A 12,442-nucleotide genomic window follows, 5' to 3' on the forward strand; every position below is an offset into this window, starting at 1 on the left:
ACACAGCTGTCTTTTTTTATTATTATTATTTTAAAATATTAAGATTAAAACTCTTCCTGAGTCTTCTCGGATTTCCTAAAGATGCTCTGCTTCCGCTTAAGATCTAACTAATTTTGAAATGGATACATTAGACAATTATATTCTCAAATACAAAGTGTTACTATGCCGTCCTCTTTATTGCTCCTTTCCCTGAGATTGAATTTTGTGTCAAAATTCAAAAGATCCCAGCAAATTAGCTACATTTTGTTGAAATCAAGTTGTTCAGCACATTCTAGTGGGTTGTTGAAGAGTCACAGACGTAAGAAGGAGAGTGAAAACATTTAAAAATGCATTTAAAAAATCTGGAAAACTATTTCAAAGAAGTTTTACGACAACACTAACATGGACAGAAATACTTTTTCCCCTTGTAGTTCACCTAAACTACAAATATTAAAATTAGTCTGAAGTGTTCAGGGTGGGGGTCTGACACAAATTTAGGGTTTAGCAGATTTGATTCACCATTACACAGCATTATGATTTGTCTTGGCTTTTGCTTCCCTCCACCCCCAAAAGTGATGTTTAAGGCAGTACTCAAGATTCTAGACTAGTTAAGCAAAGTCAAGCAAACTGAGATTGCTGTTTAAAAACAATCCAGTGTATTAAGTACCATGACTTAAGAAAGCAGGAAATATCTTGATCATGCTTACAAATAACATGCAGTGAAAGCATTTCAAAGTTTGTTTGCAAAATTGCTTCCTTTGCTTAGCAGTTAATACATCACTATGTAACATTTCATTTATCCTAGAGGCTTATTTATTTAAGACATAGTTTTGTCTTTGATATCCTTTAAATGTTGAAATTAATTTCCTCATCTAAAAATTTTCACCCAGCAGAAGTTTTAATCAGATAAAGAAAATGCCATTGTTTAGGGAGTCTAGCAATGACCTCTGAAATGAAGTTGTTAGGCAGTTCCTGTAGGATCCCTGTAGGAAGAGCCAAGCTGCACTCTAGCATACTCAAGACTGTCTGGGATCCACCTTAGCACATTTGGCCATTTATTTGGGACTGAGTTTAGCATGACTAAAGCGGGAAACTTGCACAATCAACAACAAACCCTGATAAGAGTTAATTATTCTAGAATAGTGCAAGTTTAGTGGTTTCTATAAAATAGTATTTCTAAAGAATATAAACTATAAAGAAAATTAACTCTGCTTTGTATGGATGAGTTCAGAGCTTCTTGCTAGCATTGCCTCATCTGCTCCCCAAACAATTTTATAATGCTCATACCAAGATAAAAATCAGTTGACAAAAATTCTTAGAGGATTTGGAATATTTGGCTCCTTATTTTGAAGTGTCATAAAATGAATCTTAGAGAAAAGTTCATTTGATTTGTTAGGTTTTTTAGGACAAGCAGAAAGAAGCAGATAGAGAAAATTCATTTTGTATTACTTTCAGTATGGCAGAAGAGTTCAAAGAAGGCTGATTTGCACCATAATTTAGTGGTAGGAAGACTGCATCTGTCCATACCTAGTTGTCTCCAGGGTCTCACAGTGCAGATCAAGAAGTTCAGGCACATATCTCAAAACAGTACAACTGTTTCTGGAGTTCATAATTTGAATTCAATCTAATAAGAATTACCTTTGTTTTTGAAACTCATACTTTTAAAAGGATGACCCAGAGTAACACACTGGTATACAACCTGAAATATTTATCTCAAATGAACTTTGCTGACCATATCACTAGACAGAGTTCAAACCACTGCAGTCTGTCATAAGTGAAAAGCAAAAGAGCAGCAAGAAATTTCCAAGACTGAGTCATTTCAGGCTTCTGGGTTTTTTAATAGCACTTAAATATTTGGCCTCTGTTTTAAATTTTCAGCTTCTGTAAATCATATTCAGTCTCACAGTGATACAAATGCTTTACAAAATCCATATAGATGTCAGGAAGTTTAAATAAAAACTATGAAATAGTTCTAATGCCTTAAAGAAAGCTCATCTCCAGTTGTCCTGCTATTTCATATTGCTCTGAATGTACTCTTACATTTCCTGACTTAAGTTTTTTATAAAGTGTTTTTTCAACATTATCAGTTAAAGAGCACTTGAGCCAAAAGGAAATACGATGTTAAATATATGTTGTATATCAGTTTTACCATAGAGGAGTCTGCTGTATTGTAAACGTGACAAAGATTAAAACTAGCAACAAGTGTTCAGACCAGAAGGTTTCCAGTGAATCAGAACAGGAAACCAATAAAGCGATCAATGGGAGGTCATGACTTTTTGATCACTGCACTATATGGTTAAAGAATCTGGTTTTGATCTAGTGCCGTGTAATCAAATTAAACTTTGAAGTTCTGTATCAAATGTGCAACTGAAATAGCAACAGTGCTAAGGAAGTACCCAACTTTTAAACTATTTTCAAAATAAATCAGTCTTTGAGAGCTATAAGATTTTATCTATTGAAGGAATTTTTCTAAGATCTGACAAGTTTGTCGTAGTGAGATTGTATGTAATTCCAAAAAAAGTTCTAAGCTGACTTAGCCCTGGGAAGTTTCTATAAATAGCTAGTTGGTAGGTGGAAGGAAAGTTCCCAGAAACTCTTCCTACAAGAAGTTCTAATGAAAGTGTTTATTTGGAGTGAGGACGCGGCAACAAAAATATTTTAAAACAGCAGCATGGTCACACTGAATGTACTGCAATTACTATATCCAAAGAACTACCTAAATCTCAATACTCCTTCTCCCTAGAGCATGCAGCTATAAATACAAAAGTTACTGAAACCTCAAACATTAACTAGAATGTACTGGCTGATACAGAGACTGAAAATGTACCCATTATGGGCAACAGTTACAGGAAATGATCATTTCACACTTTTACTCTGTCCTTTTAAAGCAGGAGTTAAACTCAGCATTTTTAAATGGACTAAGTGACATTTATTTTTGCCTCTGATTACAGAAATTACTTCCATCTGTGCTGGCTGGCATTCTGCAAGTGATAAAGGAATTTTAGGAGGTATTTCTACTGTTTGCCCCACTTATATTCAGATAAATTTACAGAGACACATTACAAGCTAATGCATAGCATTCCTCTCCTGAGATTGTTTCTCAGAGGTGGCACCTGTGTATGGTTGCTAACACAATTTTTTTTGCAAGGAATAACTACTCAGTAAATTCAAACCAGTGGAACCTCAATCCCTCCACTTCTGAATCGTCAAAACTTGATTTATAGGCAGTAACACAGGACAGACCCTGACATAGCTCTAATTAGTACAGCAGACAGGTCACGCAGCTTCAACACTCAAGAAAAAAGCATTATTGCCATGATAATGAAATAACTATCTATAATCAGTTTACTTGCTTTGGCAATCCAGATAACTATACTAAGTCCCTGTTTAGAGTTAAGTATAGCTAGCTAGATTCATCCCTAATGCTACAATCAAGAATATTGCTCAGCAAGACAGATCTGGAGCTTTGACACAGTAGGATACAGTAAGAAAAATGTTTGTGAAGGGGGGAAATGTTTCTAAAGAGAACAGTCACCAATCTTCCATTTATTTTACCACTGAATCTAATCTGTCAGTAGTGGCAGTGAACCAGTTAAGATTCATACCTAAAACTGTTGGCTTTGATGAGGACAACAAAGTCATACCTATTCTGTTTGAGGACAGGCTACATCACTGTCCTGGTAACACTGTTCACATCTAGAAGTTTCCTTCACTCTCATGAGAGATGGAAGATATTTTGTTGATGGTGTTGTTACTGGGGGGAAGGGAGGGGAATCAACCTTACCTGATGCAAAGATGAAGATGGAGTTTGTGGCCAAAGATTTGTGGAACGTAGTACTATCATTATGGAATCAATCCTACCTTTTTGGACAAGCATAACACACCTGTGTTAATTACACTATGAACACCCATTCAAAAATTAGTTGAATTAATTAATGTTCATAAAATATACAGGGATTCCACTGTGCAATAATGCTTCTGCCTGTTGATTGCTTAGTTAAGCCAGACAGTTTCTAAAGCTACTTGTTTTATTAAGGGCAGGGTAAATAAATTGGAGAAAGTTATTAGAGAATTAAGACTCCCAATCTGTTCAGTCTCACACTTCTGTAACAATCTTGGTATTATCAAGCCAGTATAACATCTGAATCTCAAAGACAAGCTGAAGTAAAGGAATAAAGCAATTCACTTTTCTAAAGTGCACAGTGTATATTTAACTATCCTGTGTAGACAAAGCTGCTACATTAGATTGGGTGTTTGCAAACCACATGACCTCACAAACGCTATCTTATCACATCACAGGTTCCTCAGACTGACCACAACCACTTAAATCAGACTCTGCCAGCACGGAGGCTCTGTAACTTTGACACGTACTAGTAAAGCAATTTTACATATTTAACTGTCCAGCAGCCTTGAAAGAACTTTACTTGTGGGGAGGGAAAAATCTGATGGTCTCTTGTCCAACTGTGCTTGCAAGATATGGTAAAAGAAAAACACATGATTTATTGTGCTATAAACTTCCACCACAAGTTGAAATGCTTACTTCGTAAATCTGAGGGCTAACATATTTCCTTTCAGGGACAACATTTCTTATCAAGTAAAAAAACGTTTATAGAGAGCCACATATTTTGAAAGCATTTGTCTAGTAAAACGAACTATTGGAAGGTGTTAATGTGATTCGAGACAGTACTGAGAAACAAGTGCTTTGCAAGAGTTAATAGAGTACTTTTAACAAACATTACAGTTTTAGTGAGAACTATGAAGTGAGAACAATGTAAAAATTGACTGTAATTAATCCCACAGATTATCTGGTTTTATGAAAGCAAGTAAAATGATAATTACCAAGAGACAAATATATAGCTGCCTATACTATATGGAAAGCAAATAGTATGCTCCTTCCAGAAGAAAGGGGGGTGTGAAATAAATTGGCAAGAGACTGAGCGGAAAAGCATTACATGTAATTACAAATTTTACAGGAAGAGTAGTAGGCCTTTTTGGACTTGCTGTTCTCTCCTTGGTTCTGATGAAAGAAATGTTACCAATTTCTGTTTCCAAGATACCTAAATGCTGATAATTCTAATCTTCTCTCATTCCCATTTGCCTACACGATCTGATCCACGGCTAGCCAGCGCCCTATAAATATGTCTTCAGAGGAGAACTTTAAAAAAATTCTAGTAGGTTGAACTTTTAACTAGAATTCACTTTCCCCAGTTAATCCTCCTATCTCCATCACGTAAAGCTATGTACAACTCATTCATAGCTTTAAAAGTTCCTGAAAGATGTGCCCATGCTGCAGTCATGACTGCAACACAGCATAGGCACATCTAAAGCTGGACACCAGCAGTCCAAGTACAGCAGGGTGAAGCTCAGAGCTACTTACCCTGCTTCTGAATGTAATCTAGTCATGCTTCAGATAAAAGAACATTGGATTTGGTAAGCACTGAATTTGACTCAGAGGAAGCCTAGTAACAAAATTAACAGAAGAGAGGAATAATGTTTCCTGCTGGTATCCCATCATCTAGCCCAGATGCTATTACTGAGAGAAACACAGGAGCTAGGAACTCTGCTAGAAGCGGCCAACCCATGTTGTGCTACTCCAGTGGGCCACAAACAGCATCATAATTTTGTGCTCACCTATGGCTCATGCAGGAGTCACCATTTAAAGAGTCACTGCTTGTAAAGATATTCCTTCATCTCCTCAGGGGACAACCTGGACTAAACTGTGCTGGGGACCAGAACCACTCACTGTACCATATGCATTTAAGATTATTAGCTAATAAGAAAAAAAAAACAGGAGGAAATAATTTGGCAGCTTTCAAACACAGCTTACCTACCATAAAAGTTTATGGTATTTAAGACTAAAGGAGCTGTTAATGTGGTTTAAGCTTTCCTCCTGTGTACTATAGCACATTGAATTTTATTCAGGTGTTATATTATGTGGCCTATATAGATTTTTTTTTAATCATTCACACTGATGGCTACAGTTTACTTTCCCTTCTCCATTTTAGTTTCAGCAGTGAAAGCCTAGAAAGCTAACCCAAGTTGCAAAATGTGTCCTTATTCCAGCCATATTACTAATTACTCCTTTGGTCATAACTTATGCATTATTTATCTTCAAAGTAATTACTTAAAGTGTCTTGAATTTTATTTACACAAGCAAAATCTTTTAAAAGCATAGTATTTAATCTCAAACTTTTGTATCTCTTTTCATTAAGCCAATCTTAAAATGTTAGCTCACCAGGAGCAAGATCAGACCATGAGATAACACTTATATCAGAATCTTACTGACTGCATTAGGTTCTTAAAACATAATATCAGATCCATTCCTAGATAAACTATATGTATGTGGTAATGGAAGAGTAGTAGACTAGTGGTCACTACTTCTTTGAACAGCCATCAAGTGTTCAGATAATGAAAATAAGAAATACTTTTTTAAAAAAATCCCCCCTTTTCTGCATTGTCAATATGCAAGAATTCAATCACCAGAATTTCGCTTAAAGTTACTATTATAAAGCCTTTTAAAAGCCTCAAAAAAATTTTCAGTGGAATAATAATGCTTCAGTCATCTGTCATCTTGTTCTTTTCCATCAGCCATGTTGAAATACTGTTAACATGGGCAGGTTGCAAAGGGTTTTCTACTTCTTGCAAGTGTGCCACACTAACATCAGGATTTTGTTTTTCATTCAGATACCAAAACCACATGCATAAGATTTGCACATGAGAAAACAGTCTCATCCTTGCTTCCTCTCAAAATATTTCAAGTAATTATTCGTTAAAAGGAGTGTATCTCATTACAGAGGAACAGCTAGCTCTGTATTCTGTGTCTGCCATTGGTCAACAGATGCCTGGGAAAGAATGTAACAATAGGAAAATATGTAGTGGTACTTTCCCAGAATGTTCTCCCCAACTCCAGCAAGTAGCCCATTTTTCAATTATACATGTGACATCTGTGCATCTCATGGGATCTTTCCCCCCCACCCCATGAATTTAGGCAGTTATTTTTTTCCAATTTGTATTAACATGAGTTTTAGTATACTGAACAATTTTGGATCAAAAGGAATTAAATCTTCTAAATTCCAAAAATCATACCCTCTAATAGTGTTTTTTCAACACACCTCCAGTTTCATTTGAAGATCCTAATTCTTGCGCTGGAAGAGAAGTGAACACATGCTCCCTTATCCACCTTCTTCATCCCACTTACCACCCCCCTCCCCCCCCTCCCCGTTCAAAATTCCTTGGTTGAAAAAAAACCCCAACCATTTCAATTTACTAATGTTATGCAGACACCGGAAGTAGGTGGGTAGGAATTAGCTGATCCTCCTCCTTAGGGTCACAAGTTGCGCTGGCTGACAACAGTTAGGAGAATATGAGAAGCAAAAGAAAGGGCACAAAGAAACAAGTCAGTTTATTTTATAACTTGCTATTTTGGTTCAGTTATCTTCCTTGGTAACTTTGTGTTTATTATGCTTTTACAGCATCAGTTCAGTCAAGCCCTAATTCCATCAGTTTTTTGTATCCCCTGGAAATGGCAAGAGATATAGGAAAGAAACATTCCAGTATCTTTTGAAAGCTCTACTCAAATCTAAGACAAAAATTCCCAGAAATTACCTTCTCTCCTCCACAAGTCTCCTTGACTCTATATAGGTCTGAAACCTTTTTTTTTACCTAAGAATACTAGGTAAAATATTAGCGCTTGGGGATATGTGTAGTTGGGATCTGTCAGTGCTAGGTTAATGGTTGGACTAGATGATCTTCAAGGTCTTTTCCAACCTAGATGATTCTGTGATTCTGTAATATTGATTAAGAGCAAAAAGTGCCAGGATTATAAAGAATATTTTGTATGTCAAAAATGCCAAATAATTTGTCAAAAAGAAAAAAAAAAAAAAAGCGTCACTAAACTCTTGAGTATTCTTCAGCTGTTTCCAAGCTAAAAACAACTACTGGATCCCTCAAGTTTAGGAAAATGTTGTTAAAAATGGATTTTAAAGAACTATCTTCAACATCTGTATTTCTGCTTTCTAAGAAAAAAATGCATGCTAAGTGAAGAAAGCACCAGGTTTCTGTATGTTGCTGCTCCCCTTCATAAACCTGTCCCCTAATGCAGATGGCCAATACACAGTGGAATCATAGCCTTATGGAGTAATGCTCCGCAATCCCAAATTGTACAGGCTACTTACTTTTGAATATATATTACGCATAATTTAGTTTTTAATATGAAAACTGTCATGAGATTAAAACAAACCTACATTTGAGATAGGGTAGTAATATAATTAAGAAACTGAAATTTAACAGCAAAACAAACTCACTAAAGCATTCCAAGAGACACAAAAAAAATCAACTAGCAGTAAGAAAAAGACAAACTTTGCAAAGTTTCACTTGAAATACAATTTAAACTTAAGCACTTCAGTCCTAAATCACAAAGTCTGTAAGACTGGAAACCACTTGCTTTTGTCTCCAAAGGTGTCTTGTGGTCTGCCAGTGTAGTTTGTGGGTAAGCACGTCAATTCTAATCTTTTGTACCACTCCTGTAATCTAGGTAACACATACAAGCCTTGCAACATCCAACAGGAAGCAGAGACAGCTGCTGTGTAATGTATATAAAGTGACTGCATGTACAGAGGGGTAGTGCATGAAATGCAGAACTTCGGCAGTTTATAAATCATTTAATTCCATTCAGTTTGAATTAAAAGTAAGAAGTGGCAAACTACAAAGAACCTCCTCCTTTTTTCCACAGTATGTGATTTATGTTGAAATGAGTAACAACTAGTTCAAGATTTATCTTAGCCAGTTTTTCCTAAACCTTCAATTTTAGTTAAATGGAAACTCGTAACAGTCCAAACTTTCTACAGATTTTTTTCCACATCCAGTAACTGCTTTACTTCAGCACTACCTATTGAAGTGCGATATTCTCTTGAATAGTAAAAATATTTCACAAAAGTTGCTTTCACTTAACATTTCATGTTTAATCAAAGGCAACTTCTATGAAGTACTAGCACTCCTTGTGCAGCCTCAGAGAGTGTAACCCACGGTACAAATCTTGCAGTGCCTGTATAGTTATGCCATTTATGTTACATCAGTTAAAGCACATTAACTCTAAGGTCGAGTAAGAGTATAGTGCTCACCAGACCTTTTTTCTCTTGTGCCAAAACCAGGGCAACTAAGCTTGTGTACTTACGGACAGGAGTAACAAAGTTGCTTCACAGAAGCTGCAGCCTGTCAGGGCTGCACAATGGAAAATTCTAGGTTAAAATCCTACTAAGCTAGAAGTCAAGAATGCTGTAGAGACAGCTTTAAGAATGGAAGGAAAATGGAGGAAGAAAGAAAATGCTAGGTGGAAAGATTTCAATTAATGAAAAGAACAGATGGCAGCAGGACATGAATTTCTGAAAAGGCGAGCCAAGTGTCTTAGTCTAGTGCATATTAAAAGCTCTGAAAGAAGTTTACGTCATGACATCCTGTTTGTGACAATCCTCAAAATTTCAGGTTTTCACACTAGTTTCAGCCTTCAACAATAAAGCCATAAGGCATAAGCATCTAACAGCTTTGTGCCCAATAAAGCAACTCAGCCAATAAGGAGGAAAGGAAGCGCAGCACTAACCTGATGCTAAATATACACAACTTTTCACAGGATTAGCTATTGGCTAACTAGAAGTATTGCAGTCTCTGAGTGTCCTTTCATTATGCAACAGATATTCTTCGAATGTTGATAGGTTATGTAAAAGATTAAAGGATAGCCGTCAGTATCTTTCTAGGGAATGAACGTAAAAATGACTGACATACTTACTAAAGCTAAAAATCGCAAGTTAATAGTAATTGATCTACATGTATGTGAACTCTGAGTGAAGTTATGGCTGCGCTGAGGAATTTAAGTATGAATTCAGCATTTTACATAGTAATATAAATTATGTTCAATATTTTGATTCTAACATATTTGGTTACTCAAGTTAGTGCAAAGAAAGAGCTGCGTGTGAGTAGATCTAAGATGGTGTGCATAGAGCAGAAGTCTACAACACAAGTCTTGTTATAATGTTCTCAAAGTTCCAGATTTTGTCTGTTTGCTCTCCAGAAGCGTTCGTCAAATACAAGTTTAAGACCTACTGTGAAGAAGTCAATATACAGTTCAGCTTACTGTGCTAAAAAATCCACTGGTTAGGTATCTTGTTAGAACAAACCAAAAAATCCAATATGGTAATTCCATTTATAGTTATTTTACCTTATTTGAAAAGTAAGACAAAAGACATCATCTTTTTCTATTTAATTTACCTTGTATATTTAATAGCCATGTGCCTCATTGGTTTAGTTTTGGATGCAATACTACCAATTTCCAGTATGTGCAATTTTACTCAGTAACGGGAATACAACTTGAATTTACTACAAATAAATCTTCTTATAATATGATTCAAAGACTAACTGTAGCATTACTATTCCTAGATGAGCAATAAAAGCAGCTGAAATTTGTTCTCTGGGCTGCAAGCTGCACCATATTTAAGATGCATTAAAAATTTTGAGCTCAGAAAAGGAAGATCAAAATTAATCAGTGGACTCAGATTACAACGAAGGGCAATCAGGTGGAAGTTTTTAAAAGTATAAACAAAACTTTTGTAAAATAAAATTAATAATCTGAAATTATATGAAGAGTTATGGTATGTAGCTGATTTAGGTTACCACACTGGAATGGGTAAAAAATAAATCTTGAGAGTCAAACTTTCCTCTACTACATAGTCAAGAAGTGTCACAGCAGCAGCCTGTTGTACCTGTGCCATAGTAACACACACACACCACACCCCCACAGCCCCCCCTTTTAGTGGAGAGGATTCAGCTTTCAACCCTGGGCAGCAATAGTGACCCTCCCTTTGCTGTTCTCTGGTGTTCCTTATTGGTGTTCCAGGTTTGCCCTCTCCTTGGCTACTAGCCTGGCTTGCAAACACTGATGGAAGAGTAGACCCTTCACTGGAACTCCGTGATTAAGATGGATCGTGCTGTTGCCACATCTTGGTACCATCACCATCTGATGGATCATATCATAGGACAGGAATAAAGTAGCTCCTCCGGGTTCCACTGATATAGGAACACATGCATTCAGATTGCTGGCCAAAGACATGAAATAGTGTTTATCAGAAGGCCAGAATATGGAGTTAGTTTGCAGTTACTTATATTCAATATAGGGTTTATTTGTTACTTTGTTCCATCCTTCAGATGGAGAACCTGCAATTCTTCTGATGTAAATTTCTGTAAAAATGCAGTACTAGAGAGAAAAAAAAAAGTTCAATAAGCAGAATCAACACTGACAGCCATGCCAAGACATTTAGTCTTGTTCCACACCCACTCATCCCACCCCTACCTTAAACTATAACTTTTACATTAGTTTATATCCAGTTTAAAGTTTCACAGTTACAATATATTAGATGGTAACCATGCAGTCACCAAGAACTTCGTTGCTTTACCAGTGCCTTTTACATGTTAACTAGTTGGGAGGTTGTGGTCAGCAAGTCACATACACCATCACCCTATCTTCAGGAAGATGAATTTGCAAATTTGTAACGTTTCTTTTAGCTTTTGCAGAAGTAAAATAAAAAAGGAGCTAGCCAAAAAGCAGAGAACATGGTCATTAATGGATCTACACATGAAGACACTTCAGTGCAGATCTGAAAAAGTTGGTTTAATTAGTATTGACTAAATTATACTAATCCTAACCTTTAGCAGTTGAGGGCAAGCATTTTTTCCCCTTTCTTTGCCATTTTATTCAGATTTTGCTGTTTCAGGAAACACTGCAAGCAAAGTTCTGTTCTTAGCAGTTATGTTAATCCAAGATTTAAATATTATTAACACCAACTTACCTATAAATACTACATACAGAATCAGCCCAGAGGGTTACGCTCAAAATAAAGGATTATGTATGAAGTATTACTTTCCCTCCAAAGATTTTATTTAAAAACTAAACAAATAGATATGTAAGGGGGAAAAAAAAAAAGAAAAAAAATGAAGAAGTCATTAGTAAACAAGGACTTCCAGGCTTTAAGAAACTGTGTAAGGAAGCATTCAGAAATGCTGCCAAGGTAGAACATGTCTACATACAGAGTTTCTTCGTACTGGTTCTACCTATCCTAGAAAGAGGTAACTTTGTTCCTGTAGTGTTACCTAGTTTGGAAATTAAAAATTAAGCCACAACAAAGCACATATCTGGAAGAGGAGTGCTCTTCTACATGGAATTACTCAAACTCTGCTACTGTTGAAATTCATGTTCTCCCTAGCTATGTTCTTTCAATCAAATTGAAATGCTAATAAATATTTGTCTAGACTTAACTGTTTGGGAATCACTGGTATGACTCAGAATTATCATTGTTCTGTGAGGTAATGAACCTCATCTTCATTCCAACCTGTTCACGTTATCTTATACACATTAAGCACGTACACAATTGTATGCCTTCGTGACAATTGAGTTGCTAAGCCAGGCATATGACAAATG

At 36.1% G+C, this 12,442-nt stretch overlaps 1 protein-coding gene across 11 annotated transcripts in view; it reads right to left on the bottom strand.

Annotated features, from left to right (window-relative positions):
* The window catches only part of EVI5 (ecotropic viral integration site 5), an 84,787-nt gene that overhangs the window by 9,443 nt on the left and 62,902 nt on the right, over nt 1-12,442 (bottom strand). Inside the window, exon 21 of one of the 11 annotated variants that reach the window (XM_074832498.1) lies at nt 10,754-11,221. The exons of the other annotated variants lie outside the window; for them this stretch is intronic. Within the exon in view, the coding sequence (XP_074688599.1) occupies nt 11,123-11,221 (99 nt within the window). The 3' untranslated portion in view covers nt 10,754-11,122. Of the gene's footprint in view, nt 1-10,753; nt 11,222-12,442 lie in introns of those variants that run through there. 11 annotated transcript variants of the gene reach the window in all.

This window comes from Strix aluco, chromosome 8 (genome assembly GCF_031877795.1).
Source record: "Strix aluco isolate bStrAlu1 chromosome 8, bStrAlu1.hap1, whole genome shotgun sequence".
In the NCBI taxonomy this organism is placed as follows: Eukaryota; Metazoa; Chordata; class Aves; order Strigiformes; family Strigidae; genus Strix; species Strix aluco.